The following is a 25,007-nucleotide window of genomic DNA, read 5'->3' on the forward strand; positions in this document are numbered from 1 at the left end:
TAAGATGAATAGCAATGACCTAGGACACTGTGGAAAGGAGCAAACCAGCATGAACCACATCTTACACACATAGATAGATAGATGGATGGATAGAAGGATGGATGGATGGATGATAGATTTTGTGCTTTTTACAGAAAAGGATAGATAGATAGATAGATAGATAGATAGATAGATAGATAGATAGATAGATAGATAGATAGATAGATAGAAGCAAAGTGGAAAATAAATGAAGAAAGAAAGAAAGAAAGAAAGAAAGAAAGAAAGAAAGAAAGAAAGAAAGAAAGAAAGAAAGAAAGAAAGAAAGAAGGATGAAATAAAGAAAGAAAAAGAAAAGCCAAAGAGAAAGACAGGCAGACAGACAGACAGACAGATAGATAGATAGATAGATAGATAGATAGATAGATAGATAGATAGATAGATAGATAGATAGATAGATAGATAGATAGATAGATAGATAGATAGATATTCACATAAAAATTTTTCACTGCATGTTTTTCTAATGCCAGAGATCAGGGTTAGGGTTTTTGTGTGCTCTTTAGATGAGAAGAAAGGATAGAGATGTAAATGTAGATATAGATAAATATAGATGTATTTGCCCCCCACCTGAAACACACACACTGTCTTCTTGCATTTGTAGACATGGTGCTGTGATGAATGTAGCACCTCAGGGATTTGGCTCGGTGTGTGTGTGTGTGTGTGAGCGAGAGAGAGAGAGAGAGAGAGAGAAAGAGAGAGAACTCATTTGTCAAATCCATCTGCCACCTGTAATGTGTGTTGTGAGGAAGGAGCCACAGCTCTCTTCCTGCCAAACATCAGCCCACTGGCACGAAGGACGACAAGAGAGAAAAGCAGATGAGGGGGAAAAAGTGCAGGACCAACACGAGGCGAAATGCTGCAAAATCAGTGGAACAGAAGTTCAGCCACCTTATCCTACATCCCCTTATACTATAAAACAGTTGGTGGTTGGGGTCTTGGGTTCTTTTCCTATGTACTGTATACGTCCATGATTAATGTCTAATTATCTTCATGAAGCTTCAGCAAATGTGTGTTTTGATCTAGTGTCCTTCACACGCTAGTGATGATTTACAGCTGTTCCAACAAATTACCGTATCTCACACAGAGGTGTCAATACTTCCTCATTAACCTGTCAAAAGCATGAAGCAGATGGGCAGCAGGAAACAGACCAAATTAACAAATTAATACCCGTAAGATCATTTTAATCCAGTTCTCCTTCCAGCTCAGGATTAAGAGTGACATGTGCATTTCAGATTTTGTGTTTATTTTGTTTTACACTGAAGTGAAGGCAATTTTCTTATTTATTGTAGTCTGCAATCCTTTCAATGTTAAACTAAATGGCTAGGTTACTTCATATTATTTATTTATTTATTTATTTTTTTGGTATTTAATGTCAATAAATCTTCCTCCAGCTACTGGTTTGCCAAATTTGTCCTGGAGATCACTGAACTAATGAAGATCGAAAATCCTCCACTTAATCATCACAGATTCCCACTTCCTACATGCTTTGAAAGATTAAAGAAATGGCTTATTAGCACAAACAGAGCTTAGCTGGTGTACGGGATCATGAGTTTTGACTGCCACACTGGTCCAGAGATAAAATTGTCTGGATTTATGCTTACGGTTTTATTATGTTGAAGTACATTTACACAGGTATTGCTTTTTCTAGTGTTTAGAACAGTTCCAGCAATAACAATAAGCCATAAATGTTTCATTTATTTTGACACATCTGCTTGCTGTGCCATGAAAAATGTTCAGGTTATCACTTGTGTTGTAACTGCTATAAAGAGCCGCTTCTCTCATCACTCTCTTGAAGACAAAAATAAAATGCAGCTTTTCTTGTTACCAGGAATCAGAAATCAGATGAGTTACAGCCTTATCTCTGGCTGTTAATACAGTCTGACACTGGAGACTCTTTCCACAAAGGTTAAATTAACATATCATGTTTAAATCTGTTTACGCAGAGCATCTGATATACAAGTCCATGCATAAATCATTACTTTAGAAACCAGAACATCTGAACAAACACGTTAGGATAAACACCGTCTGCCCAGGTAGAACATTCATAGACACTTTTCAAAATGTGGTGGTTGTTTATGCAATGAAACATGTGTATTTGTTGTAGTTTGAAGTAGCGACTGAGGAGGAGAGTGGAGAGATGAAGATTTAAGAGATCAAATATTTAGGCTCTTCACGTGCTACAACTTCGGCTTGATTACATGGCCACTGGAAAATGTAGACTGGCATAAGGGATTTTTCACTTTAATCACGAACATTTTTATTATCAGGGTCAGGGTTATGAGTGCTGCTTTGTTTTGCATTAGAAAGTATAAAAATATGAGAGCAGATCATTAAAGAATGAATGAAACCCAGAGGTTCTCAGCCAGGGACTCAACTTAATAAATAAATAAATAAATAAATAAATAAATAAATAAATAAATAAATAAATACCAATTGTCTGTAGATTGCTGATACAAACAAAAATTTTAAATATTTCAAAATATTGAAAAGCTGTTACTTAAATCATATGCTATACATAATTACATTATAGATAGATAGATAGATAGATAGATAGATAGATAGATAGATAGATAGATAGATAGATAGATAGATAGATAGATAGATAGATAGAAGCAGAGTGGAAAAGAAAGAAAGAAAGAAAGAAAGAAAGAAAGAAAGAAAGAAAGAAAGAAAGAAAGAAAGAAAAAGAAAAGCAAAAGCAAAAGAGAAAGACAGACAGACAGACAGACAGACAGACAGACAGATAGATAGATAGATAGATAGATAGATAGATAGATAGATAGATAGATAGATAGATAGATAGATAGATAGAAGCAGAGTAAGAAAGAAAGAAAGAAAGAAAGAAAGAAAGAAAGAAAGAAAGAAAGAAAGAAAGAAAGAAAGAAAAAGAAAAGCCAAAGAGAAAGATAGATAGATAGATAGATAGATAGATAGATAGATAGATAGATAGATAGATAGATAGATAGATAGATAGATAGATAGATAGATAGAAGCAGAGTGGAAAAGAAAGAAAGAAAGAAAGAAAGAAAGAAAGAAAGAAAGAAAGAAAGAAAGAAAGAAAGAAAGAAAGAAAGAAAGAAAAGAAAAGCCAAAGAGAAAGATAGATAGATAGATAGATAGATAGATAGATAGATAGATAGATAGATAGATAGATAGATAGACAGATAGATAGAAGCAAAGTGGAAAATAAAGAAAGAAAGAAAGAAAGAAAGAAAGAAGGATGAAATAAAGAAAGAAAAAGAAAAGCCAAAGAGAAAGACAGACAGACAGACAGACAGACAGACAGATAGATAGATAGATAGATAGATAGATAGATAGATAGATAGATAGATAGATAGATAGAAGCAGAGTGGAAAAGAAAGAAAGAAAGAAAGAAAGAAAGAAAGAAAGAAAGAAAGAAAGAAAGAAAGAAAGAAAGAAAGAAAAAGAAAAGCAAAAGCAAAAGAGAAAGACAGACAGACAGACAGACAGACAGACAGATAGATAGATAGATAGATAGATAGATAGATAGATAGATAGATAGATAGATAGATAGATAGATAGATAGATAGATAGAAGCAAAGTGGAAAAGAAAGAAAGAAAGAAAGAAAGAAAGAAAGAAAGAAAGAAAGAAAGAAAGAAAAGCCAAAGAGAAAGATAGATAGATAGATAGATAGATAGATAGATAGATAGATAGATAGATAGATAGATAGATAGATAGATAGATAGATAGATAGATAGATAGATAGAAGCAAAGTGGAAAATAAAGAAAGAAAGAAAGAAAGAAAGAAAGAAAGAAAGAAGGATGAAATAAAGAAAGAAAAAGAAAAGCCAAAGAGAAAGACAGACAGACAGACAGACAGACAGACAGATAGATAGATAGATAGATAGATAGATAGATAGATAGATAGATAGAAGCAAAGTGGAAAAGAAAGAAAGAAAGAAAGAAAGAAAGAAAGAAAGAAAGAAAGAAAGAAAGAAAGAAAGAAAGAAGGATGAAATAAAGAAAGAAAAAGAAAAGCCAAAGAGAAAGACAGACAGACAGACAGACAGACAGACAGACAGACAGATAGATAGATAGATAGATAGATAGATAGATAGATAGATAGATAGATAGATAGATAGATAGATAGAAGCAAAGTGGAAAAGAAAGAAAGAAAGAAAGAAAGAAAGAAAGAAAGAAAGAAAGAAAGAAAGAAAGAAAGAAAGAAAGAAAAAGAAAAGCAAAAGAGAAAGATAGATAGATAGATAGATAGATAGATAGATAGATAGATAGATAGATAGATAGATAGATAGATAGATAGATAGATAGATAGAAGCAGAGTAAGAAAGAAAGAAAGAAAGAAAGAAAGAAAGAAAGAAAGAAAGAAAGAAAGAAAGAAAGAAGGATGAAATAAAGAAAGAAAAAGAAAAGCCAAAGAGAAAGACAGACAGACAGACAGGCAGACAGACAGATAGATAGATAGATAGATAGATAGATAGATAGATAGATAGATAGATAGATAGATAGATAGATAGAAGCAAAGTGGAAAAGAAAGAAAGAAAGAAAGAAAGAAAGAAAGAAAGAAAGAAAGAAAGAAAGAAAGAAAGAAAGAAAGAAAAAGAAAAGCCAAAGAGAAAGATAGACCGACAGACAGACAGAAAGACAGACAGATAGATAGATAGATAGATAGATAGATAGATAGATAGATAGATAGAAGCAGAGTAAGAAAGAAAGAAAGAAAGAAAGAAAGAAAGAAAGAAAGAAAGAAAGAAAGAAAGAAAGAAAGAAAAAGAAAAGCGAAAGAGAAATATAGACAGATAGATAGATAGATAGATAGATAGATAGATAGATAGATAGATAGATAGATAGATAGATAGATAGATAGATAGATAGATAGATAGAAGCAAAGTGGAAAATAAAGAAAGAAAGAAAGAAAGAAAGAAAGAAAGAAAGAAAGAAAGAAAGAAAGAAAGAAAGAAAGAAAGAAGGATGAAATAAAGAAAGAAAAAGAAAAGCCAAAGAGAAAGACAGACAGACAGACAGACAGATAGATAGATAGATAGATAGATAGATAGATAGATAGATAGATAGATAGATAGATAGATAGATAGATAGATAGATATTCACATAAAAATTTTTCACTGCATGTTTTTCTAATGCCAGAAGATCAGGGTTAGGGTTTTTGTGTGCTCTTTAGATGAGAAGAAAGGAATGTCTTCCTACATACATCTGTGTGTAATGTGTTTAAACGCAATTCTTCAGGCAGAAAAGCATGCTTTTACTGTATGCATATGAATGTGTCTATACATTATACACCCAAGCATTCATTATTTCTATTCTTCTTTTTTTTTTCTATCTGCATGTGAAAGGGATTGCGCTTGTGGATTTTTTTGTCAGGAGGCTAGAGAAACAGAACCCGTGCTATCCTCAGGCATGTTGACTTTCTTGGATCAGTAGCAGCTGTTTTAAATGATTTGTTGCGTGTGGAGTTTGTGAAGTGTTCGTCTGACAGAAAAAAGGGCCAAAAAAAGCTTCATACCTACATGTACTGTTCCTTTTACTCTACTCTTTTCTTTCACACAACTTCTCGGTTGGACTATGGTGCATAGAAACCACAGTGTTGTCTACAATGAATATAAGAAAACATTCAGGTATATAAGATTCTATACAGTATGCCTGACTAACTAAATCACCATGAAATTATCAATAATACTACAACAGATCTGATCCTGAATTACAGCAGCTGACATTAATTCACGTTTTTATTACTGTGCCAGGTCTAATACTTTATTGTTTCTATAAGGCTATATGTGGACTTTAACAGTGGGCACTCCTCATAAACCGATTTAAAAATCCGATATAATCGTTCGATGATGTGGTGTGTTCTGTGAGATTTTTTAGTGTATTTGGTTAGCGCTTTGTATCCATACTGACCTGATGGTCAGATCTAGAAATAAGTCAAGTAAATGTAAATGTCTTTCACTACAGCTGTAAAAGTCCAAAGTAAGCTCAGACACTAAACATCATCACAGCTTATCATTTTCTCCACCAAGTCTCCCTGTCTATTCTGATCTTTTTCTCGCTGTCTGCTACGACAGCCTTGTTAGCATGTATTAGCAGGTATCGTTCATGCTGTAAAAGTGGAAATCAATCTGGTAACTGGTAATTAGTTTTGCCTCCTAGTGATCTAACATTCTGGAAGTATATCATTTCGTTAAATGATACAACAGCAGGAAATGTTTTGAGCATTCGAAAGCCTGTAATAAATACGTCAGAAATCTTCGATCTATGAAAATTTATTAGAAATACTCCAGCTTTTTCCAGTGAGAAAAGCTTCTTCACAGGATCATTCACTTCGCTTTTATTGTATCAGAGTTTTCTTTTCTTTTTTTCTGGTGTTGGTCCACTCACAGTGTCAAAAGGCTAAGAAGGTCAGTGAAGACTTGTCAGATTTCACGTCCGTCTGAGAGTTCCCTGGAGGTTTCCGAGGTATAACCGAGATATACCTCTCCAGCAGGTTCTGCGTTTGCTCTAGAGTCTTTGACCAAAGGTTAGGTGACAGTGACTAGAAGGTATAATTGTAAGGTGAAACCACATGTCTTGTCTCTGATTGGCTGGTTAGCTTATTGTGTTCACCTCTTCTGTGCCCTTGATTAGCTTGTCTATGCATCCCAGAGATGTTAAGTCTTATGAGGTTTTCATTCCAACCAAGCAGAAGCCACACCTACATCTATTGAAAGCCAAGTTCAACTTAATTAAACAGAAGAAATCAGCTTGAATAAAAACCTGTATCGACACCACGCTTTTACGGATAAAACTAGACACCTCAGATGTAGGCGTTGTGTTTGAGGAGCTTTATTTTAAATCTGAACCTTGTTTCTTCTTTCTACATTATTTCTACATGTTTTTTCCCCCTTCCTTCTTCTGACTTCGAGTATATCGTTTCCACATTTTGCTTGGTTGTGTTCTTGATTATTCCCAGTAATATCTGAATATCTGGATATTCGATATTTTATTTTACTTTTATACCACAATTATTTCCCAAAGAGCTAAGGTGATGTGGGATGGGTTTAAATTCACCGACGCCAAAAATAAATGAATTATTTGGTCATATTGTGTCAGAAACATCATGGTGTCACACTGAATATCAGCGTACCCGTGATTCCGAGGCTGCAAGTCGATTGCACATTTAATCCTGCTTTGCCTGGTGAACAACTCCTAAATCAGGAATTAGAAATATGCTTGCTGAAACGACAGAATTCTATTACTTAATGACTCAATATTGAATATTGAATTCTGTGAATAGCGTGACTATAATACATGGGTATTGTATTCAGTCATTTTCAGCCATCCAAATTGTAGAAGACTGGACAGAAGCTCTACCTTGAACAGACAAGAGAAAGTGTTGTTTTTGAAGTCCAGTCACAGTTGAAGTGCTGGACTAAAACACTAAATAAATAAATAAACTAAACCTGGACGTGTCACTTAATCACAATAAGACCTGCCGCTTCATTTTCCTCCGTCGGGGAGTTATTAGAAATAGCAGGAAAAGAAGTGATTTCAGTGAGAAGCACAAGGACATGTTTTACTGTCAGATGCGTGTGGCTTATCCAAGCTGTCCTCCATTTTATCCTGCAGCGAAAAAAACTGTCACGCCCCTATTTTTTTCCGAGATGCTTTCAGACAGAAATCGAGATCCCTGCAGTTCTGAACAGCGTGTAGCTTTTCTCCAGCAAGTCTAAAGGCTAATCTTTTCACTCTGTGACTGCCTGCAACTCTCTACAGCTGCGATAATCCCTAAATGCTTTCTCTATTCTCACCCTTTTCTTTTTACAGTGTCACCTTCAGAGACCACTTGAAGAGAATCCTATTTACTGACATGAGACGTGAAAGGTGAACCTTCTCCCAGGAGATCCAGGAAAACTCTTAGAAAAAGGATAAAAGAACTAGCGGTCACCTGCTTTCTTTTTTATTACACCCAAACGTTTGCAAAATGATTATTCAAGGCCTTGTGCACTCTCTAGCTCTGTGATTCAGCTGAAAATAAAAGGGCCACAGAGTCACTCCAAAATACTGCAGCTGTGATATAGTTTGTAATAACTTCTGGAGATGGTTTTATACCCTCTGGAGGATGGAAATGTCTCCTCGCTGTAGTTTAGGAGTGTGTAGTCTGTCATAAAACGTCATAAAAAAACCTGGTTCACACATTTCTGAATATTTTGCAGAAAATTCTCAAGGCCTGCCCCATTACCTTTATGACTCTCAGGGAGCTACTCTACTTTGTGGATTTATCAAAGGCAAAGCACTGCACAGGAGGAAAAAAGTCACAGTGGCATGATCAGGAAGATCCACTTTGCTCTTGAATGCTCGATTCTGATTGGCCAGGAGTTAATCGGTTTTCTATAACAGCAACTTTAAGAGAAGTTCTGGTCTCAAGGTTTATGTTCTTATACTTTTTATTATACAGCACACTATTATCATTATTAGTATAATACCTTGTACAGGGACCTGCATGTTGGATGCTTCACAGTCTTTTTCCTGGTAGAACTTTTGATGTGATATCTAAGAGGAGATCATTATTTAACACCCTCCTTTGGATAGTGTCTTGGGGACATGGTGGCTATCACATTTGTCTTTCACCTCCAGGGTTGGCTGTTCAATTCCCAACGTCCCCTTTGTTGATGGAGTTTGCATGATCTCCCTGTGCTTCAGGGGTTTTCTCCAGGTGCTCGGGTTTCCACCCACAGTCGAAAGATATGCATTGTAGGCTCATTGGTATCTCTGAATTGTCAATACCTTGTAAATACAGTATGTTGGCATCCTGGCTAGCATGTCCACCACCTTGTGCTCCAGTCCCCTGGGATAGGCCCTAGGTTCCCTGTGACCCTGTGTAGAATAAGTGCTACAGAAAATGGCTGGATGGAAGGAGTCTCCAGTGTCACTGCATTGTAACAAACACTTTTTTCCTGAATTCTTAAAATGACAATCTAGGGTTTTTTTATCTTATTAACTTCAAGCGAAAAGGAAAACGACAACCTATAGCTGCTAAAGCACAATTGATTATAGGAACAGGACGTGACTTGGAGTTTCCAAAACTTTAAACAGAATTATGAGTGGGCTAGAAAACATGATTTATCATTCTTTAATTAATAAAAAAATGGACTAAAATGAATAACAGAGTTATTCGGGCTAGTAAATGCAACACACCTTCTTGTTATATATAACTATTTTTATGTAACACAACAGCCAGATGTATTTTATTTCCTTAGATGACATAACATGTTCCCTTATGCAACGGAATTGAATTGGATAAACAGCCATCTTAGCAAGATTCATTACACTGTTTGTTTGGAAGCAATATACAACGTTCTTATTGATGAATTATTTCTGTGAGAAACATACGAAGTTAAATGATCCGTCTCGTCTATAGGAAGAGCAATCAATCAGGTATCAGAATAGAATTCCGAGATTTTTAGACATGAATACATTTTTTAAATCATGTCTCGCTGGCTTTCATCACATAAATTGAAGGGCACGTTGAAGGATGGAGAATGGCAACGGTTGATGTGCCCAATCTTGCTGAGCTCTGTTCCAAATCTCTTATGAAACGCATGATGGTTCAAAAAGTGATTGGCTGTAAAACTCTACATTGTCAATTATTCTAAAACTTCATACAAACGAGTGCTGTTAGCTACTGCATGGCACGTCAGCAACTAAATCAGAATTTGCACTCAAACTCAGTAGAAACTTCCAGAACTTCAGTTTGTTTTTTGTTTTGTCTTCTTCTCACGTTATTTGTCTTGGTTTTGTTTGTATTTTGTCTCAGGACGCAGCTGTCTCAGAGCCTCGGCTAGCTTGTGAGTCAGCATCTTTTTATCTGAGGTAGCAAATGAATAATTGTAGGAATTTCTGTGACAAAACTGTTTCAGATGTGCTTGAAAGGTAATATACTTCCAAAATATCACAACCGACTGCTACCTGATGCAGTAATGGGAATGTTAGCTGTCAGCTAGCGTATCCCTCAAACTTTATTACAAACGACTTCACAAACAGCCAACGCAAGCTAATGCAGACTAAGGTTACGTCCTGGATAAATTGGAAAATCTTTCTCTATGCTTTGGTCGTCTTCCATCCACACTGAGATGGCTTTTATCCAGCATTAAAAAAAATTTTGTCAAGTGGATCAATTTGAAAATGCCATTTTTGCACTGTAGTGTGAACTCTGAAGTGGACGATGTTCTACTTTAGTTGGTAGTTTAGTGGATGGATGGTGCTGTTCAGTATTAACGTCACTCTGTACAACCTTCAGACTGCATCATTTGGTTACTCGGCGCATCCATTCAAAGAAATGGAAAGTAAATAAACGGCTGACAGAAATGATGCAGGCCAAAGCTTTTTACATTTTTACATATGCACAATATAGTTATGTGAGCGATATAAGATGTTTCAGTGTATGAGCAATGTTCTAAAAGGTTTCAAAATGAAAATACTTTTCTCAGATTTGTCCAGATTAATGTGGATGCAGCTTAAAGTATGAATAAAGGTATTACATAACTAAATACAAAGAATAAATACAAATAAAGAACTTTTGTACACAATCTGCTTTCTCTGTTCCAGAGCATGTACTTTTGCCCTGCCTTATGGCTCCTTATGTTTCTGATGTTAGCCTGAGTAATGAGAATGAGTTATGTTTCTTATGTCTCTTTTACTCTGTATGCCACTCTGTCACATCTCTCTCTCTCTCTCTCTCTCTCTCTCTCTGTCTTTCCCTCCTCACATTTGTTTTCGACGCCTTTCAGCTTTCAGAGGCAGCGAGTCTAAATGTAGATTATGTCATGAAACATGTTGGCGAATGATAAAAGAATACAAAGAAGGCAAGAAACACGTTTATGTCCTATTCACAGAGCAAATGCAATTAACCCTGGTCAATTAATCCTCATTTCCAATTGCTGAATTGTTTCAGTTTATGAAAAATGTGGAACGTCATTAAGGGACCGGGGTAATTATCATAACACGGATGATGGATTACTGAAGCGCTTTGGATCAGTGGAGGTCGGAGGTGTGGCGTTTGAATACACGTGACGGATTATTAACTAGCAGGCTGGTGCTAATAAGGCTGAGGACACAATTACTGAGTGCATGAGACAGGATGTCTTCTTGGAGGTGGTGAGGAAAATAAACTCACATTCTGCCAAAACCTATATTCATACAGCGGGGTAAACTGTTGGTTAAATATTTTACTCTGCATTCGATGTTCATGATAGCTGATTTGATTGTGATATTAGGATTGTTGTGGGTTTCCACCTGGTTGTCCAATTTCCTCCCAAAGGTACATGAAAACATCTCTTGATGAGATCAGTCACATCCACTGGAAAGAACTAAAAAGAACTTCTAACCAATGAAGGAAATCTAGCAAATTATAAATTAAAAGTGTAATACAATGCCAGTTTTCTTCTACATCCCAAAACATGCCCTTAGGTGCAATGACTGCTTTAGGTCAAGATTGGCTATAGAAGGTAGCCCTAGGGAACTTTAATATCTCTCCTCAACAATGCTGTTGGAGAAAAAGAAAAGAAAGAAGATGAATGCCATGACAACAGCATCGCAACAAAGAGGCGAGTCCACACACTGAATGACATCGCTGCCCTGATCGATCTCTGTGTTTGTGTCTGAGCTCGTCTTCAGGGCAGAGTGTTTCTCCACCATTCCACCATGTTATGTTTCGCTGCAGGTGGCTGTTCAGAGGGAGCAATTTTCCAGCAGCAGGGTACAGAGTGATCGCCAAAGGAGAGGCAGACACAAATGGAAACGTAGGATCACTTCATGAGATGAGTCACATGAATCAGATGGAGCCGAAATATAACATTATGGACTTTTAATGGATAAGAAAACCTAGAAAATTATAGGTTAAAGGTGTAATGCAATGTCACTATCTGTATCAGCGTCTGTGTTCATATCAGAAGATGGAGTTAAAACCTGAAGTAGGTGTTGGCAGTTTGTTTTTTTGTTTTTTTTGCCAGATGTTTGTAATGACAAAGTCCATTTTGGCTTTTGCTGGATTTTCAATGAACTCGTGAGGAAAGTGAAGTCCAGTGTGAGCTACTAGTGTTTGTGTAGCTACTCTGATTGTGTGGTCAAATTAAAGTAGAACTCAAGCTGCATCAGATCACACTGTGGATCAATAGAGATAATGTTAAGGGAGTTTCTTCTAACAGGCTCATTAGACTGCAGTGATAAAGGAGAGAATGGAAGAAGTGATTTCAGGCTAGAACACAGAATGGACAAGCCTGCTAAATACGCAAACCGGTTGCTAACTTCAAGGTCGTGGCCTCCACTGTTTTTTTTTTTTTCCTGAATTCCTCTAAAGGCCTCTGAGTTCCTGTTTTTAATTAAGACCAATCCACAAATCAATTTTCCCAGCCATAGATTTACATAGTCATACATCATTGAATTCAGTACAGTTAATGATTTGAAAACTCCCTGGGTTATATAATTTGCGATTGATCAGATGATGTACTGTTCTCTGAGTGTGGCCTTCGTTCTCATTTGAGAGGTCCATAATATGATGGGAGATGAGTTTCGATCTACAATTCTGTTCTACAAGGAAAACCCGGCACCCTTATTCTATTTTCTCCCTCAATTTATTCTAATAAAAATACCCAGATGATGAAGATTGATTGGCACAGCATGAACTCACATTGAGAAGAGAGGAAACAGGAATAGAGCCTGGAGAGTAATAAGGCCAATCGATACATCGTAGCATGGACACCCCGGCTCTCCCTGCATCAGGAACACAGACCTCTGTGTGTGTTTATACTGTGTGGATGTTATGGATCGAGACTTCAGATCGAATCTTGTTGAAGGGGTCTGTGTACTTTCGTGACACTCAAGGCTATGTCTCCAGGAGCTTAATGCCCTCTAGTAGAGCCAGACTCAGAGACCAGATAAACGGTGATCCTATGAACCCCTATGGAAGCTACCTTGTCTGGATTAGGGTAACTGGGACCCAAACGTGGAGCTAGGTCAGCATGTGGTGACTAGACTATAGTCATGACCTGGTCAAAGTGTCAAAGTGAGACCATATTGTGGGGCAGGTGCAGTGCCAGTCAGGCGGCAGGTACATGATGGATGGTCTTACAGGAACAAGACCTTTGGAAAATGTCTGGCAGGGAATGAGAATTAGTGTGGCAGATGGAATGAATTTTACTAGATATTTTTTCCATTGGATCCATCATTGGAACTTCATCACTGGAGTAGTCTCTCTTCTACTCTGGAGTGGGGTGTAGGATAACCAATCCCAGGTTAAAGGCTTCACAGTTGGAGTTTTTCCACCTGGTACTTTTCCAATCTTCAACCACACAGTTCTGATGATCAAGTGCCAAGTGTAGCCTCAGATTCCTCTTCTTGATTGGAACAAGAATGAAACCACATGTGGTCTTCTGTTGTTGCATTATGAGGTGCTTCTGAGTTAGTGTAGACTTCCTGTCAACTCCAGCCAATCTGACCATTCTGCTCTCTCTTATCAAAAGGATTTCCACTAACAAAGTCTTGGTCAGACCACACCTTAATTATTAAAAGCAATTCTTGAAGACTGTCAAACACCACAATCCAATAAGATAAAGTCTTAGAGGCAAAACTCAAGAAAAATAAAGAACAAATCTCAAAGCACTTTCATTTTTGAGTGCTTCTACCATTTTTTTTTCTATTGAGCTCTTGACTGGAGGATGATGACCTTGCATTTATTTTTTTCCACTATACAAACCAGTTTTCATTTTTTTCAGTATCTTCTGGGAATATAAGGCCTGCAGTTTGAATATAAAGCTGCATTTTTTTCCCTGAAAAATTGCACTGTCTGCATCGGAAGTCTATTACAGTATCTCAGCTTTGGTTACTGTTTTATTCACACTGGAGTTTGTATTGATTTATAGTTAATCATATTAATCCTGTTTCCTTTGCTGCAGGATGGATAGTAATTAAATATTTATTGGCTATAATAAATAATGCCTTCTGAATGACCTTTCTTGGTCTGTTAACTGCTTAGTGATTGTCCCACTCACTGTAGAGTCTTTATATATTATTATGCAACTATATTAAGCGGTAATAAAAGGTAGATAGAAATAAAGTTTTGTTGTAAATTATCTTTAATAGTTTTGTTTGTTTGTCTGTGTGTGTTACAGATGGGACTCCATACACATGGTGGGTTGGCAGAGGGAATGAGAAACACTTCTATTGGGGCGGCTCAGCGCCGGGGGTTCAGAAATGCTCCTGTGGCATCGAGCACAACTGCATCGACCCCAAACACCACTGCAACTGCGACGCAGATCAGAAACAGTGGTGAGTGGTGATATACTGCTTAACAGAATCAGATCATCTACTTAGATGTTAATCCACAATAGATGGTCACAGTTCTAGCTTTCATCCAGATATTTAGCAATATACACAACCATGGGGGTAATTTATGAATCTTTGAGTGAAGTTTAGTGCATAGATGCTTTTGTAAAAGAAATTCATGCTTGGTCTACAAAGGTTCTGGTAAATGTTTGTTATTTTCTTCGGCATGTAGAAAGCATGTTCGCTGCACAGATGATTTAAATTTAGTGCTGCACACAATACTCGAAAGGCAAAGTCCATAGTGATGTTGTTGATCTTTCGGCTGCTCCCTACATGTGCGAGGGGTCGCCACTGCAGACCAACTGGTCCACACAACAACTTCACACAGGTTTTTACACCGGATGCCCTGCTTCCTGAGGCAACCCTCCCATTTTTATCTGGGCTTGGGACCAGCACTGCATCCAGTGGGTTTGGGCACTGGCTGGGAATCAAACCCGGGCCTACCACATGGTAGGCGAGAAACCTACCACTGAACTACCAGTGCGATAAAATATTAAAATAATGACTGGACAGCAAAAGAGCTCCTCCTAAACATGGCATCTGCTTAATATTTCACTATTACAGAGAATCTGCAAAGCAAAGATTAACTTTAACTCCTTTTATAGGGGGCCATCTCTTATGTCCTAATGAATAATAATAATAATATTCAATTCAATTCAATTTTATTTGTATAGCGCTTTTAACAAAGAGCATTGTCTCAAAGCAGCTTTACATGAGAAACAACATAAGAAAACAACAAACATATAAACAGACAAACAGTCCTAGATGTTATCCCAAGTGAGCAAGCCTGAGGTGACTGAGGCGACTGTGGCAAGGAAAAACTCCCTTAGATGGTATGAGGAGGAGGAAGAAACCTTGAGAAGAACCAGACTCAAAAAGGAACCCATCCTCATTTGGGTGACAATTGAGTGATGCCGATACCTGCATGTGTAGAATGTTATGTAAATCAATGAGGAGGTTGTTGTCATCCACAGCACTGCTTTGAATACCCCAATCCTCACAAAGCAGAACCCGGCTGGAGCTGGTCCATCTCCGGATGCCACTGGAGCCGGCACAGTCTCTGTATGTCTCGGGATGGGTAGAAGAAGGGAAACAATGGAACAGAATTAGCATAGCTGCTGTTCATAATATTAGCAGCACTAGATGATAATGTGCATTTAATCAGATGTACTGGAGCACAAGGTTATAGGATGTGTTAAATGTATGCCAGGCTAAAGAGATAGGTGTTTAGTCTGTGTTTAAACTGGGAGATTGTGTCTGAGCCCCGAACACATTCAGGAAGGCTATTCCAAAGTTTAGGAGCTAAATACGAAAACGCTCTACCCCCTTTTGTGGACTTTAATATTCTGGGAACTACTAGAAGTCCGGAATTTTGTGATGTTAAAGAGCATGGTGGATTGTAACGTGTTAGAAGACTGGCTAGATACGTGGGAGCTAAACCATTTAGAGCCTTGAACGTAAATAGTGCTAGTTTATATTCAATTCTAAGTTTAACAGGTAGCCAGTGCAGGGATGATAATATTGGGGTTATATGATCATATTTTCTTGACCTGGTAAGAACTCTGGCGGCTGCATTCTGGACTAACTGTAGCTTGTTTATTGAAGATGCGGGACAACCACCTAGTAATGCATTACAATAGTCCAGTCTGGAGGTCATGAATGCATGAACTAGTTTTTCTGCATCAGATACAGATAAAATGTTCCTAAGCTTGGCAATATTTCTAAGATGGAAGAAGGCTGTTTTTGTAATATTGGAAATATGATTTTCAAAGGATAAGTTTCTGTCTAATATTATGCCCAGGTCTTTCACTGTTGAGCTAGTGGTAATAGTACATCCTTCTAAATGCAAGCTGAATTGCGAGAGCTTCTGTGTGCTGGTTTTTGGACCAATAAGTAATATCTCTCTCATCAGAATTTAGTAATAGAAAATTATCTTTAATATCTTTAACACACTCAGTTAGTCTAGACAAATTAGATATTTCATCTGGTTTTGATGAGATATATAACTGGGTATCATCAGCATAACAATGGAAACTAATCCCATGCCTTCTAATGATGTTACCCAATGGAAGCATGTATACCAAGAAAAGCAGAGGTCCTAAAACTGACCCTTGTGGGACCCCGTATTTCACTGGCACTACACTGGACAGTTCTCCATTTAAATCTACAAAGTGGTATCGATCAGACAGGTAGGATCTAAACCATGTTAATGCCTGTCCCTGCATACCTACAGTATGTGATTTTGTAAGCAATCTATGAGAATGTTATGATCTATAGTGTCGAATGCAGCACCTAGATCAAGCAGGACTAAAATCCAGATGCAGCCTTAATCGAGATGCAGCCTTGTACTTGTTATTGTTATTATTATTATTATTATTATTATTATTATTATTATTATTATTATTATTATTATAAGCAATAAATAAACAAATACAATAATTTGAAATGATTATTTAAATATATTATATAATATATAATATAATAATTATAATATTATTTAATATATATCATTAAATTAAAGGATATTTAAATAAAACATACATTATAATTTTAATAATAATAATAATAATAATAATAATAATAATAATAATAATAATAATAATTGATTCTTAATATTATTATCTCATACATAAAATGAAGCTTAACATGTTTCACGTATCAGTGCACAAAAAGAAAAAAATAAATAAATAAATAAATAACAAAATTTAGAAAAGTAAAGTCTAAAATGATCAAATAATGAATAGTTGATTCATTTAATTTCATTAGTCTTAATTTGCAGAACTTGTTTTGGATTTCTTTCTTTCAAGTCATTAACCTGAAAAGAAACAAATGTCATTGCATTTGTGTGTGCAGTTGAACTAAATATGTGATTTTGCACCTAACGGCTTAAACATATAATCCTTATACACGCATTCCCACAAAAACTCCGAAGCTCTCAAAGCAAACAAATGCTTTTTCTGAGCTTACTGGATTTTCATGAATACCAAATTCCTTGTGCAAATGCCCTGAGAATGATTTATGAATAAATTTGTTTGTATGCAGCTTGATAAATGAGGTCCATTGATTGTAATAGAGTCCCAAATTTCCTTCCCAGGCTTGTGAATCCTCCAGATAGCAGGTGTGTGTGTGGTGTGTGTGTGTGTTTATACACAGGTGTACATCTGAAAGTGTAAATAAGGTATGCAGCAAATGAAACAGTCACTAGAATGACTTTTGTTTTTTTCTTTATTTTACACACACCACTAATGTAACCACTAAAGAAACGATTTTATTTCTCACTTTATCAAAACGATGATAACATAAAATAAAAGTGTGTCTCAGTATAATAGCAAGCATGTACACTGGAGCAGAGAGCGAGCTAGCGAGCGAGCGAGTTATCTACTGAGATTTTGCTCGAGAGAGCCCACCAGCTGGTACTCAGCAGGAGTGTGAGTAGATTGGACTCATGAAATGTATAAAAGCCTCACACAATGCTGTAATATGGCCTTCCTGATTTTAATAATGTGTTTGTTTTGGGGGCAGCACACATGCTGGGAAGTTCTATTATCTTCACTGAAGATGTGAAATTGTCACCTATTTCATATAACGCCTATAATTTATATTCAGCTTATACTCATGTAGTTAAAATGAAAACAAAATAATGGTGTAGACAATTTTTTATTTGTTTTTTGTTTTTTACAGAATTCTTTTATTATTTTGGTTTGCTTTGCTTATTTCTGTTTAAGGAAGGAAGGAAGGATGGACGGAAGCCAGACAGACAGACAGACAAACAGACAGACAGGAAAGAAAGAAAGAAAGAAAGAAAGAAAGAAAGAAAGAAGACAGGGAGGGAGGGAGGAACAAAAGAAGACAGACAGGAAGAAAGAAAGAAAGAAAGAAAGAAAGAAAGAAAGAAAGAAAGAAAGAAAGAAAGAAAGAAAGAAAGAAAGAAAGAAAGAAAGAAAGAAAGAAGACAGGGAGGGAGGGAGGGAGGAACAAAAGAAGACAGACAGGAAGAAAGAAAGAAAGAAAGAAAGAAAGAAAGAAAGAAAGAAAGAAAGATGAAAGAAAGAAAGAAAGAAAGAAAGAAAGAAAGAAAGAAAGAAAGAAAGAAAGAAGACAGGGAGGGAGGGAGGAACAAAAGAAGACAGACAGGAAGAAAGAAAGAAAGAAAGAAAGAAAGAAAGAAAGAAAGAAAGAAAGAAAGAAAGAAAGAAAGAAAGAAAGAAAGAAAGAAAGAAAGAAAGAAAGAAAGAAGACAGGGAGGGAGGGAGGAACAAAAGAAGACAGACAGGAAGAAAGAAAGAAAGATGAAAGAAAGAAAGAAAGAAAGAAAGAAAGAAAGAAAGAAAGAAAGAAAGAAAGAAAGAAAGAAAGAAAGAAATGAAAGGAGGAAAGAAGGAGGAAGACAGATAGGAAGGAATGAAGGATGAAAGAAAGAAAGAAAGAAAGAAAGAAAGAAAGAAAGAAAGAAAGAAAGAAAGAAAGAAAGAAAGAAAGAAAGAAAGAAGACAGGGAGGGAGGGAGGGAGGGAGGAACAAAAGAAGACAGACAGGAAGAAAGAAAGAAAGAAAGAAAGAAAGAAAGAAAGAAAGAAAGAAAGAAAGAAAGAAAGAAACATGAAAGAAAGAAAGAAAGAAAGAAAGAAAGAAAGAAAGAAATGAAAGGAGGAAAGAAAGAGGAAGACAGATAGGAAGGAGGAGGGAGGAACAAAAGAAGACAGACAGGAAGAAAGAAAGAAAGAAAGAAAGAAAGAAAGAAAGAAAGAAAGAAAGAAAGAAAGAAAGAAAGAAATGAAAGGAGGAAAGAAGGAGGAAGACAGATAGGAAGGAATGAAAGAAGACAGACAGGAAGAAAGAAAGAAAGAAAGAAAGAAAGATGAAAGAAAGAAAGAAAGAAAGAAAGAAAGAAAGAAAGAAAGAAAGAAAGAAAGAAAGAAAGAAAGAAAGAAAGGACTCCTGGATGTTCAAAGACAATAAACTGTAAATGGATAAAAATGTCATTGAAAAACTTTCGACACTCGCGCAATATTACTACTAATAATAATAATACTATAAAATGTGGCTTCGTATTGCACTTCATCACACCTTCCTGTCATTGATTATTTTCCTCTCCGCACTTCCCCAAGTGGTTTATCCATTATCCACTTTATCACATCTGTACGTTTATTACCTAACAAGGAAGAAGTAATAAGATTCCATTATAACACAAACAGAAGGTTATTGATTTCCTTGATTTAAGGAAATCTCTTTAATCGGTAGAGATCTGAAGCACAGCTGAAGCAAAATCCTGGATCAACTGGATGATTTTAATGGGTTTTTTTTTTTTTTTTTTTTTTTAGTTCTTAGTGTATTGTAAAGACCACGGAAAGCCAAGAATAAAGAGTACAAATGATGATAAATAAAGACATTAGACTGTAAAGCTGGGTGTAGATTTAGAGCCCTAATGAGCAAGCCAGAGGCGACAGTGGTGAGAAAAAACAGAGTCAAACAAGGAACGCTTGTGGGTGAAAGTGAATAGTTATAAAAAGGATTATAAATCATTACAGTAGAAAGGTGTAGAATGGAAGAGTAAAGCTGAACAGGAATAATTGTGCTAGGATGTTCGAAAACGTCTAAGCAATTTGGGAATAAATGAAGAATAGATGTTATGATTGCAGCAGCAGGTTTAGGTATAAAATATACAGTAACCAGGTGAAATCAAGACTATCTACATCAGCAGAAAGTGAGGCACAAGTGCAGAAGATCCAAGTAGACATTAGCAGCAAGCATTAGCGTCAGGGATGGTGGTAGCTCAACTGGTTAAGGCTCTGCGTCATTGCCTGGAAGATCAGGGTTCAAGCCCCATTACGGCTAAATGCAGTCAAATACATTCGTCTTTTGTGAATACTTATTGGGAGATTGGCTCATCGTCAACATTTTACATTTACGATTTTTGGAAGAAGCCCATCTCTACAGCGACTTAAGTCTCGATCTGTGAAGACAGATACTGGGAGGAAATCCAGCAATAAAAGCACAATTTATCCATTCATTTAATTTAGAACAAGTGCAGGTTGAGGTATTTCAGCAATGTTGTTCTTAGCCGTTCAGTCATCTAGTGGGTGGTGCTAGCTCAAGTGGTTGTTGATCAGAAGATCGAGGCTCAAGCACCAGCACCACCAAGCTACCCTTGAGCAAGGCCCACCAACCTCCTCTTGCTCCAGGGGCGCTGCATCATGGCTGACCCTGCGCTCTGACCCTAAATCTCCAAGGATGGAATATGCAAAGAAAGAATATCGCTCTGCAGTAATGTATATGTATAAATAAAGTCTACTTTAAAAAAAAATCAGGCAGGTCCAGCGTGTGAAAGGAGTCACAGCAATAGCATTGTGTCAAAAAAATACTTGAAAAATTACCATATACTTTGTTACTTGTACTTCCGTACATGTGTGTACTTTACTCATGTGTTATTAATATGTAATAATTGAACTCAAATACTCAAATATTACTATATTATTATAAGACAAAAATAAATCTCAAAAAATATTTTTTTAATTCAAATTAATTCATTTTAGCCATCAAAATTATTTTGTGACTTATAAAACACTAAATGCTGCAATTCTTTTCTTGAAAAAATAATGAAAGAAATTCATTTGCCTCCCGTGAAATATTGGGTTTTCCATCAAAAATTCACAATTATTATCAAATCATCAATCAAAGCAAAGGACAATTTGTGATTTTAATTGGAATGAACAGTAACAAAATATAGCTGATGTAGAAAACTAGCTAGCTGATTTAACAAACTAAAGTACTCGCCAGCTAGTGTTCTACATATGAAATTGTTATTAAATAGTTACCTTGTTAAATTAGCTAGCTAGTTAACATTAGTACATTAGTTCAACTAGCTAGCTAGTTGCATTTTGTTTTGTTTTTATTGCTAATGTGTCTTAGCATTCTTTACAGTTATTAAACATTAGCTAACCCACAAGGCAAAGTCTAGGTTTGGGTGAGTTTTCTTTATACCTGACTGTTTTGTGAACTAACCAGTCATACAGGGCAGGATTGATGAAATTGCAGTCACTACTTTATGTTTAACTGTAAATATTTTTGACTTGAGTAGATATTTGCCTCCACCCTTCCAGTTTTGACCCAGATTCTGACTCAGTATGTGTACATTTTTCCCCCACACCTCACAGTCAGGCATCTCTCTTTACTTTTATTTATCCTTGACATATCATTTGTCTGAGTCCTAAATGCTATGTAAATAAAAGCTTGTTGTTATTCTAGGTACTAATAAAGAACCTGCACCTTTTGCTCACAGTAGACAAAAAGTCCACCAATGTGTTTCATTCACTGTGAATTTGTACTAGATATTATGGCTGTTTGCAGGAGAGAGGATTCAGGGCTTCTGGTATATAAGGATCACTTACCCGTGAGCGAGGTAGCTGTAGGCGACACAAATCGACCCGGATCAGAGGCCAAGCTCACAGTGGGACCTCTGCACTGTCACGGAGACCGTGAGTTCATTTCTCTTAACTTTAAGAGTGTGTGAAAAGCTGAATATGGATTTTTTTTCCCCTTCCCTGATTAGAGGTAACACAGCCCTCTGCATAATGCTACAGATAAGCACAGTGTTAATGCATTTTACTTTGCTGTGCTGTCAATCAGCTAATCTTTCTGCACCGTCAGACAATTTTGCATTTATTCAGTATGAATGTGCAGCATGTATTTCTAGGGGTGCTTTTTAATAAGACTTCTTCTGGTTTATTCTTGTTTCAGTTATTAAAAAATGTCTCAGATTGGCATTCTGTATCTTTTGCTATCTGAAGCAAGCCTCAGACCAGATAGGAGAGCAAAAGCTCCACGTCTGCTTCTCCGCCTCTGCTCTTATCTTGTCCTGTCTTATCGCTGATGCATTTTCACGTCTCATTATTTTTAATTGCACCATGTTTGTCATTTAGAGCAGCTGCGTTCGATTACAGTTCAGAGTACAGACAGAGAACGGGAAGCTCTGTTGTGAAACTTCCTTCTTCACTTTTTCTCTGTGGAAATAAACACACCTGAAATGAACAAGATGAACAACATAAACACACTCTGACTATCTGAAGTTTTGCTGGAGAACTGGCATAATCAGTGTTACACTAAATATGAAGCCCAGACTTAGTAATACAAGAGAATGTGGTAATTAATTCATGAGTTAATTAAGCCAATAAGTCATAAGTGTCTTGGTCAATCAAAAAAATATACATTTTGGTATTATAAAAGTTTTTAAACTCCTTAATAATGGGTCAGAATGTATGAGTCAAAAAAATACAATCAAAAATATCCCAAATATTTGTATATCACTTTAGAAATAAATAAAAGAAACAGATTTCTTAAAGGCAAAAAAATGTTCTCATTCAAATTGCAAATGGTGTCTTTTAAAGACATTAGCACTGGCTGGAAAGACTTCGCGCAACACGGAGCAATTATGGTGAAGGTGAAGAGATTTTGCAGAGAATTGGAATGATTTCCAGCACCGAAGCAGCTCCTCTATATAATCTGCCGCTGCTCAGGGAAAAGTGTGTTAGAATTGATAGAGATAATACCCCCATATTACTCTGCTTAAACATCATAATTACTTTACCAGTGTTTGGGTTACAGCCGATGCCCATCGTTACGTTCCAACAAAAGACAATTAATATCAGCTTAAAGAGTTTTCCATCGGATCATTTATCCGTGAAAAAGGTGACACTAAAGATTTATTACTCCGCTGCGGAAGATATATGAGAAATTGATGACGCAGTGTTTCTGGTAGATTTATTGCGAGCTAATGAATTTCCATCGATGGGAGAAATTCAAGACAACAAACAAACGGTCATGATCATTTCATGATATTTAATGAAGACACATATGGCCGTCAATATTTCATGAGAAGACTGCTCACTTTCAATGAGCCGTTTGGTAAATTAAATGAGATCAATAACCCTGACAGTAATAAAGGAATATAATATCTCTGTCTTGCATTATTAACTTTAGCAGGAATTATAAAAGAATTGCAGCGGAGGGTGTGAGATGTAAGGAATAAAACATGTCAGGCCAACATTTTCTCTGATCCGTCTATCTAAGGTCTTCATTATATGCCCCATAAAGTGTTAAGGCCTTGATCAAATCATTAGAGCAAGAACCCTAATACATTGTATTGTGTTTAGAGTATATTAGTTAATAGATCTGTATATCTGGTGTATGTATGCAGCTAGGGGTGTTGAAAAGTTGCCATTGTTTCTGTATCATAATTAGCAATAGGGAAGTGCTTACAGCTGTACAGCATTTCGCATGGCCAGGTAAAATATTACATAAGCCTCCATGAAAGGAAACATGCCTGACTAAATGAAAAGAGTTTAAACCCATACTTAAAAGTTGTGACCGAGTTCTGAATACTATGCAAATGGCTGCTTAGCTTTTCTAAGAAAAAGCTCTCTGCCCCTTGCTTTACACTTCTAGGTACTAATAAAGAACCTGCACTTTTAGATCACAGCAGACCAAAAGTTCACTCCTGTAATGTTGAATAAGAGCATTCAGTGCTTTAAAGCCTGGCGTTAATAATCATACTTGTGATGTAGTTGAGAGGTCATCGTGCATTACTACCTAATCAGAAACCTTAATACTTAATTCAGCGCTAGTGGAAGAATTTCTGTCTTGTCAGAATTAACTAGGAGGAAATTACTCAGCAGTCAGTGTGTCATTTCCATTAAAAATGTGGGAAAGTGCTTCGTGATTGATGGTCATAATATCAGCTTTCATTCCCAGTATTATGACCTCAGCAAGACTGCATCAATTAAACAGGGGGAGCGTTTACTAGAACTTCAATTCTCCTCTGAGAAATTGTTTAACAAGGGGTCAGGTGTACCCCAGAACTAGCTGATGACTGCCCATAACAGCACATGATATTTTAATCATCCTCAGATTGATTATCTGTCCAGAAATTATATCAGGTTCTACGGAAAATCCATATTCAAAATTCTTTAAAGATGTAATATTATACATATATTTATATTCTCTGTGGTTGTGAGGACGTACAAGCCATGGCGACCAAGTAGCCAGAGAGTTTGTTGTTTAAGCATAATGAGCAAGTACCACAATCCTGTGAAAGCAAGCAACTTCACCTGATGTGCTGACCTTTTTAGAGAAAGTAAAGGAAGTGAGAAACATTGACCTGTCATTAGCAAAGTCTCTAAGAAGCCGCATTCTTCTAAAGTGCAGATCTTTAATCTCCGAAGGCGACCTCACGTTTCTCTTTTGTTTTGCTTTTTTTTTCTTACAGTCTTAAAGGTCAGTGCTCGTGCTGAAATGTGACTGACCAGAGGAAAAAAAAAAATCTATAAGTATTTTTTAACAAACATGTTCAGTACTAAGGAAGACATGACAAGTATCTACTTTGCCTCATCACAAACCTCTGGCTTCGACCAGGCTTTCTTCCTCTTTTAGTCATCTAATATGATAAAATAATAAAAAATGATTAAATAATTAATACTGTTTTTCTGTACTTAATTATCACTGGTGCTCCGTTCAGTTTATGCAAATCATCACGGATTCAGAATAGAAAAACCTGTTCACATACCTGTTCAGAAAACCTCACCATATCAATGATCATAGATTTGTCTTTAATAAATAATATTTTC

At 36.4% G+C, this 25,007-nt stretch overlaps 1 protein-coding gene across 2 annotated transcripts in view; it reads left to right on the forward strand.

Moving 5' to 3' along the window:
- Positions 1–25,007, forward strand: part of LOC131343920 (contactin-associated protein-like 2) — a 144,180-nt gene that overhangs the window by 95,344 nt on the left and 23,829 nt on the right. For both annotated transcript variants that reach the window (XM_058375795.1, XM_058375796.1), the window contains 2 exons: positions 14,176–14,332; positions 21,736–21,863. In XM_058375795.1, coding sequence (XP_058231778.1) covers positions 14,176–14,332; positions 21,736–21,863 — 285 coding nt within the window. The remainder of the gene's footprint in view (positions 1–14,175; positions 14,333–21,735; positions 21,864–25,007) is intronic.

Source organism: Hemibagrus wyckioides, linkage group LG23 (genome assembly GCF_019097595.1).
Source record: "Hemibagrus wyckioides isolate EC202008001 linkage group LG23, SWU_Hwy_1.0, whole genome shotgun sequence".
Classification (NCBI taxonomy): Eukaryota; Metazoa; Chordata; class Actinopteri; order Siluriformes; family Bagridae; genus Hemibagrus; species Hemibagrus wyckioides.